The 8,501-nt window shown below is 35.9% G+C and overlaps 1 protein-coding gene across 1 annotated transcript; it reads right to left on the bottom strand.

Moving 5' to 3' along the window:
* Positions 1-2,413: 2,413 nt before the first annotated feature.
* LOC115709312 (isocitrate dehydrogenase [NAD] catalytic subunit 5, mitochondrial) lies at positions 2,414-8,205 on the bottom strand. Its single transcript, XM_030637389.2, has 8 exons — positions 7,859-8,205; positions 7,388-7,708; positions 3,974-4,135; positions 3,796-3,870; positions 3,578-3,687; positions 3,431-3,503; positions 2,743-2,937; positions 2,414-2,637 (listed from the first exon to the last, which is right to left on the bottom strand). The coding sequence occupies exons 1-7, from the start codon at positions 8,039-8,041 to the stop codon at positions 2,746-2,748; spliced, it is 1,116 nt and encodes a 371-aa protein (XP_030493249.1). The 5' UTR covers positions 8,042-8,205; the 3' UTR covers positions 2,414-2,637; positions 2,743-2,745.
* Positions 8,206-8,501: the final 296 nt, after the last annotated feature.

Raw genomic sequence — 8,501 nt, 5'->3', positions numbered from 1 at the left:
ATGAAAGGCTGGTAAAATAATGTGTAAGAGGTCAGTGAAAAAAAAAAATAGAAATCCGAACTTAAAGTATAAATATTAGAATTTAAAAATAAATTTACATTATGATAGTAAAAATATCTTAGATTAAAATAATTTTTTTAATAATATAATTTATAATAGAGCTTCCTTCAATATCAAAAGTTGGTTACTATATAATCCTTGAGTTTTTTGGATGACAAATATATTTACAATAAAATATTTATTGGGTTACACGTAAAGACAAAAAATTAAGCAAAAGAAAGAAAAAACATATGTAACCAAATGAAACAAGTATTAATAATATAATTTATAATAAATTACAGAGTTGATCTAAAATTACATTAGAACCTAAATTAAAATCCATCTAGTATATATAAAAACATAACAGAGCTGACCTGAGAACAAGCTTCTTGATACCTTTACTGCAAGTTCAAGAAGAGAGCATGACACAGCAGAAGAAAGAGCGTTCACATAAAAGTATTTGCTCTCAGGATTAGTTGAAAGCAATAAGCTAATTGCAGATTCTAAATTCCCAATGGACACAAGACTAGAGCATTAAGCCATACAACATAAATAATATTAAAGAAATATTGGAAAATGTAGTATCTAGCAAGCTCACCAAAACAATCACTTAAGATTAAATGACAAAAACTGATCGCATCAACAAGCATTTGATCAACAACAAATAAGAAAAGGCACTCGATCCACTTACTCGTGTACGCGATTTTGAACAGCCTCTTCTTGTTCAAATTTCAAAAGCCATCAAGCTGAGGCTACCTTGACTCTGCCAATGCGAAATCATAAGTGTAGACAATGTAACCTCATTCAAATGGAGGAAAAATTACCCAGAATAACAAGCCTAAAAGCATTTGACATTACTAATAATTATGAGATTTACCAATGGATCCTTCTTTTTTGTCCCGGCATGGATTTTCCTTTCGATGATATCCTACTCACAATAGATGTATCATCAAGCTCATGATTGGACATTGATGCTGGAGCCTTTTGGGGAGGTGATTTACTAACTTCCTCGTCAAATGGTTGAGAGCACGCGACAGCTACTTCAGAGGATTCACCAAAAACAGCAGCAGCAAATGCAAATCTCATAACACAACCTCTATTGACCATTTTAGCATATAATTTTGCCCTCTCGTCATCAAGAATGCAGCCTTGAAAAGGAAAAATTCATAACGGGCAATAGACAAACATGGATCAAACACTCAATCTGAGCAGAAAATTTTGCATGAAACACCATAAACAAGAAAGTACTGACCTTCTTTCCGATAAGATTCTAATATTTTAAGTAGCAACTCTGGCACGACAGGCTCACCAATAGGTGGTAAATCAATCAAGTACTTCCATTTGGGTATATCACATGACGAACATCTTCATATGCCGGGTATATGATAGCGAGAGGAAATTTATTCTTCTTCTTCTCTTTCTCTCATTAACAGTCCAAAATCGAAATTAAATCCAATACATCGAACAGAACTCCAATTCAATTCAATTCACTACTATTAGCCCCTTTCGATTCAAAAGAAGCTTCGATTTCTTCGTCGTCTTCTTCTTCACCTCTGCTTATTAGGAAAGGAGAAGAAGTGAGGGGAACCTGAGTGGAGACTGTCAATTCGATTTGCAAAATCTGCTATTTTTGGTCAATTATCTTTTCCATTTTAGTTCTATTAATGTGCATTGCACGAAGTGAGAATTTGAATACTTACCTCATGCACGAAGAGTAATAAAAGTCGAGACAAAGATTTTGCGAGAGAACTAAAAACATTCAAGCCAACTGAAAGTCGCACCGAGAGGGTTGCTGATGTTCAAAAACCTCCGACTGTTGAGTCACACCACGAGGGGTGCTGCATGATTGGGCTCGCCTTCTCGCTCGAACTGGATCGAAAGCCGATCTAAATGGGTGTCACGAGTAATAGGGTTCCATTGGGGAAAGTGAGACGCAAGGGAGAGAGGGGAAAGTGAAAGGAAGCTTTGGTTCGTCGAGCTGTTGGTTTTCCGAGACTTCTTCATCACAAAGTTCACCTTAGAGTCGTTCAGATTGGGATTGGGAGAGTGAAATGGAAGAATTGATTAGTTTTTTTAATTTTTTTTAACTTTTTTTTAATAAGATTAATAGGTTAACAACATTAGAAGAGATCCGATTTTTTTTTTTAAAAAAAAAAAAAAAAAAAAAAAAATCGGAATTGTCGTTATATAAAGGTATGTATTAAAAATTGGTTTGGAAAGTTATTTCAACTTATGAGAGTGAGTAGTCTTTATGGTTGAAGCCCCAAAGAAACAATTAACATATGACGAGAAGTTAAAATCAAATTAATCCATCTTAAAGTTTACTTAGCAAATACAAACAATGAAGAAGAGTATAAAATATGATCTTTCATCCTTGGAAAAAAAAAAATTATATATAAGTTAAATGAGAGTGTAACATCATTATGCATTTATTTTGTAGATCTATATGGACAAAGAATAGCAATTTTCAAAGGTCACCAATAGTTCATTTTGAGACGATGAAGAGGAAAGGCAAATAAGTCAATCATCCAAAATTCCATCCATGCCCTCCAAACTTTCCACTAGCGTTACAAATCTCTTTCTCGTCGTCCAGACCATCTGTCGTGTGGTCTTATTTCTCTTCAGGAAAAACTGGAAAAATGTCGGAAAATAAATTGACTCCTAAAGGAGTCACAAAATACAATCTGATTACATATGCAATACCTTTCAAAGATGATCACATATTGCCCTTGTGAAGTCAGTAGTTGATGACTTTCCACCTAAATCGGCAGTTCGGAATTTTCCCTCAGCAATTGTGTTGAGAATGGCATCTTGAATTCGATCTGCTTTATCATGGAGTTCCAAATGACGGAGCATAGAGACAGAACTTAACAGCAAAGCAGTTGGGTTCGCTAGATTCTGGATAATTTCCATGTGGAAGAATGTTTAGAAGCAAGTAAAAACCAAATGGGTGCTACAACAAAATATCATTATAGAACATCGATGGCACAGTAACAATGAATCATATGTCTAGTAACACACGTCTCGCTTGAACCTTCTTCACCCATTTGAGAAGAATAAGGATTTTTCGGTAAAAAACACATCACTCTCTACAACTTATTCATGTTTTGGCTAATGCACTTAAATCAAAGAATAGCTGAAAATAGGTCCAATAAAAGATTACCACAGTTTCCAAAGTTTTCAGCTCATGTTCTAGGAAAACAACTGTGATAAAATTTTCAGAATCAGAATGAGCCTAATGGTTGTTGAATCTATGTCTACGAGTTTCAGAAAATAAAGCATATGTTACTAGCATTCTTAATAATGAGTACAAGTGAAACTGAGTTAACAAGAAATACATGCAAATGCATTTAGTGCAGCTACGTGTAAGGATAAATTCAAGTAGATTAACCTTTCCAGCAATATCAGGTGCTGAACCATGCACAGCTTCAGCTAGGGCAATACCTCCCTCACCAATATTGCAGCTGCTCAAAAACGAATTATGTCAGATAATTAAATCAGTAGTGTCAAAGATGATGAAAAGTAGGTAGTTAGTTACCTGGGAGTTAAGCCCAGTCCGCCAATCAAACCCGCACAGAGGTCACTAATAATATCACCATAAAGATTTGGCATCACCAACACATCAAAGAGAGCAGGATTCTTCACAAGCTGCAGAAGAAGACAAAGTTATGTATCTTTCCAATTAAGTTCCGTGACAAGCCTTAAACGCTTTCACAGGTTGATGATTTCAATGCACACCGTACATATTGTTCGTACCATCATGCAGCAATTGTCAATGACAACTTCCTCATATCGAATCTCTGGATACTTCTCTGCCACTTCACGGCAACACTACAAGTGAAAATAAACCAATTTCAGATTTCTGTACAAGAATATATGGAGCAACAGACAATAAATCGACCCCTTGATAAAAAGAGAAAAAGAGAAAGCAAACCTTGAGAAAAAGACCATCAGTTTTCTGCATAATATTTGCTTTGTGAATTGCAGATACCCTCTCTCTCCCATGCGCCTTAGCATAATGAAAAGCATACTCAGCTACCCTAAGACTCGCCTGACGCGTAATGATCTTAAGACTTTCAACAACCCCTCTCACAACCTTGAAACAGCATAAACAAATTACTCAGTTTGATACAAACGTATTCATTATAGTAAATCACAAGCAAAGCAAAAATTCTATGAAGAATAACTTAAAGAGTATTTGTAAGTCAAAGTGTATTTAAAAAGTGTGTTTAGATGCTAACTGGTAATTGCATTTAAAATATATCATCCTCATGTTCGGCAAAACAGAAAGTACAATATTGAAAATTAATAGTATCTAGTCATAATTACACAACGTATTTGATAAGCCTCCTATACATTTTGGATACAATAGGACACATAAACTAGGATAAAGGGCTTTTATTTTTATCTAGTTGGCTTTTATTTTAAAGGGTTGTTTTGTCTTATTTTTAGTACTTCCTAGCTAACACTATGTTATGTTATCCGGGGCCTATAAATAAGGGGGAAGGATTCATTTGTGGGGCAGCTTGGAATATAAGAGAATAGATTTTAGGAGAGAGTATTTGTAAGTCACCGTGTATTTAAAAAGTGTGTTTAGTTGCTAACTGATAATTGCATTTAGAATATCTCATCCTTATGTTTGACAAAAAAGAAAGTACAATATTGAAAATGAATAGTATATAGTCATAATTACACAATGCATCTGATAAGCCTCCTATACATCTTGGATATAATAGGACACACAAGCTAGGATAGAGGGTTTTCATTTTTATCTAGTTGGCTTTTATTTTAAAGGGTTGTTTTGTCTTATTTTTAGTACTTCCTAGTTAATACTAGTTTATGTTATCCCGTACCTATAAATAAGGGGGAGGAATATATTTGTGGGGCAGCTTGGAAATATAAGAGAATAGACTTTAAGATAGAGCAACCCTCTCGAAAGGTTGTAATTGGAGATACTAGCATCTCGAAAGCTAGATTGTTCTTTTATTTCATCATCAATAAAGAGGTTGTGTATGAGGGATTTTATAACTCTGTTCAGATTTGGATAAATAATTTTATTCTCTAAGAATATCTTATCAAATTGGTGCGGTGAGCTGCAGACATGATGCCAAAGAAACCTGTGGAGAAGAGTAACGCTACTGCTAGGTTTGAGGATATTTTGAAGCTCTGAAAACTAAAGTCTCTCGAATGAAGAACTCAATGGAGGAGATGGTAACCAAGATTGAACAACGGCTTCAAGAAACCTTGCAACAACAGTTCAAGATTCTCTTGGATAATCAAGAAAGATCAAGAACTCTTCAAGAATCAAGGGAAGAGGTCAATGGAGCTGCTGGAACCCAAGAGCGGGGGAAAAACAAGGACTTGGTAGCACCATTTGGGTCCCAACAGAGTGGAACACGACACGGCCTGAGAGATGAGTCTAATGTGACATCTCCTACGGTAGGATTCAAGGGAACTCAATATTCAGATGGGGGATCCCTTGATCAAGGACAACAAGAGACATGTTTTCGTCATAAGAATCGACTTAAGAAGTTGAAATGCCAACGTTTGATGGTGATAACCCTGATGGGTGGATATTACAAGCAGAAAGATTTTTTGTTTACCATAATTACGACGAAGAAGAGAAGATTAAAGCGGCTTTCATTTCATTTTCTGGCGACGCCTCACTTTGGTGTCAATATGACAGCAACAAACGAGATATCTACAACTGGGAGGAATTGAAGAAATTGTTGTTGCACCATTTCCGAGACACTCAAGAAAGGTTACTGTACGATCAGTTTTTAATTGTCAAACAAGAGAGCTCTGTTTCGGATTACAACAAGAAATTTATAAGGTTATTGGCACCCTTGAAGACAGTGGATCCAGCCATACAATTGAGCACTTTCTTGAATGGTTTGCTATTTTCTTTATGAGTTGAATTGCAAATTCAGAGACCACGGAATGTGGATGAAGCAATGGTTATCGTTCAAGACATCAAAGAAAAGAATAGAGCCTTCAAGTATCGATATTATTCTTCAAACTGTGTGGCACAACCTGACTTATCAGCGAGAGCTGAAAAGACATTAGCTAGAACTTTCCTTGCGAATTCAACCACTGAGGTGCGGAAGCTCACCGATTCAGAGATTCAACATAAACGACAAAAGGGATTGTGTTTCCGCTGTGATGACAAGTGGTCACCGGGACATTGATGCAACAAAAGGGAGCTAAAAGTTATCATGGTACCTAAGGGCGTTGAAGAAAATGGGCTTGATATTGAAACGAAGGATGTAAATGTTGATGCCATAGAGTTGGACACCACTGAAGTGCACAAATCAATGGAGGTATCTTTCCATTCTATGACTGGATTGTCTAGCAACTCCACCACGAAACTCAAGGGTCAACTCAGCATAAAGGAAGTGGTAATTCTTATCGACTCCGAGGCCACTCATAATTTCATTTCTAAGTCCTTAGTCACTAATTTGCACATCACGATAGTTGAGACCAAGGCTTATGAGGTTACAATGGGAAATGGTGATTCGAAGAAATGTGAAGGCATTTGTGAGAATTTGAATATTTACTTCCAAGGAGTAGATATTTGGGATGATTTCTTGGCCTTGCCATTAGGGAGTGCCGACATTATCCTTAGTTTACAATGGTTGCCTACACTAGGAATGACCAAGGCGGATTGGAAGGAACAAACCATTGAATGTCAGCTTGGTAAACAGAGCGTAACAATTAGAGGCAATTCTTCTCTTGACTGATCTTTGGCGTCTTTAAAAACTATGGCAACGACTCTTCAAGTGGAGAAACAAGGCATTGTTCACAAAATCATTTCTTTGTTTTCACATTGAGGACAAGGTAAAGGTTTTTCAAGGGTACTGATAAATCTCCTATACATTTTGGATACAATAGAAGGACACATAAGCTAGGATAGAGGGCTTTTATTTTATCTAGTTGGCTTTTATTTTAAAGGGTTGTTTTGTTTTATTTTTAGTACTTCCTAGTTAAAACTATTTTATGTTATCACGACGGGGGGATTCATTTGTGGGCAACTTGGAAATGCAGCCCTCTCGAAAGGTTGTAATTGGAGACTAGCATCTTGAAAGCTAGATTATTCTTTTATTTTACCATCAATAAAGAGGTTGTGTGTGAGGGATTTCATAACTCTGCGAGAATATCTTATCAGTATCAATTCCCATGTCCCTTTGCGAATAGGAGAGTATATATATACTTGAGAGTCATCGATTACATAGCTAACTTGTTAGTTCCTACTAATTACCACAATTTCAATTATCATATGTAACTTTCCATAGGCTCCTTAACGTTCAAGATATATAATTAAGATCAAAACATATAGAAGAACACTTACTTGATGCTCAAGTCCACTGTACTCTCCCTCAGTGTTTTCACGTATGGTGATGAGATCAACATCATCATAACGAGTCTTATAGCCAGGCAGACTGTAGCAAGGTCTAACATTGGCAAACAAGTTAAGCTCTTTCCTTAAAGTAAGATTCAAAGAACGATGGCCTTTCCCAATTGGTGTAGCCATTGGACCTTTCAACCCGACCTTGTTTCGACGCACTGATTCCAAACTTTCCCACGTTAAAAAGCTCTGTGTTTTCGGATCAATTTCCGTTCCAACATAATGTTCTTCCCATACAATCGGTACTTCAGCTTCTCTAAACACCTAAATCAATAAAAAATCACAAACCTAAGATTCTAATAAAAACCACAAATCTTCACCGACAAAACCCTAATAAATTCAATTGTATTCGAAAATGCGAAGAAAAGAAAACAAAATATTATAATTATAAGAGTGTTAATTCTGATGAAACACCTGTTTGACGGACTCCGCTATCTCGGGCCCAATACCGTCGCCGGGGAAAAGGGTGACTGTGATCGGAGCTGTAGCGGACGATAAAAGCCTAGCCGCGGCCGTAAGCGGTGATGCCGGGCTGGTCGAGGAGATGATCTGGTTGGAGCGGGTTCCGAGGACGCGCCTCAGCAGCTGGGAAGCCATTGAAGCGTTATTTACACGCGCCGAACACGAAGTATATATGCCAAATTTAAGGTTGACCGAAAGTTTATAGCTTTAGCACATAGACAGGTCTGAAATAGAGAAAGACGGAGCGGATGCTTACTGCTATTACCAATAGTTATAAATTAATTTCAGCAAAAATAATTGTATTAAATAAATTTTATACGGGGGAACTCATACTTAATTAGAGATACAGTAGAACCTCTATTCAAGAATACAAAATTATATTCTAATTGGGAGGTTATAACTAAATAGAGTTACACTTGAAAAAAAAATTATAAAACCAAAAAAATATCAATGTAACAATAATAACAATAAATAATTATTAATAATATATCATAATAAAAAATGTATTATAATTTAAAATAAAATTATTAATTTTACATAAATAAATTTACAAAATACATGTATATATTTATAGAGGTATACTTTGTTAATACGA

The sequence above is a fragment of the Cannabis sativa genome, chromosome 3, assembly GCF_029168945.1.
Source record: "Cannabis sativa cultivar Pink pepper isolate KNU-18-1 chromosome 3, ASM2916894v1, whole genome shotgun sequence".
Taxonomy (NCBI): domain Eukaryota; kingdom Viridiplantae; phylum Streptophyta; class Magnoliopsida; order Rosales; family Cannabaceae; genus Cannabis; species Cannabis sativa.
This window is presented reverse-complemented; position numbering and strand designations above follow the sequence as displayed.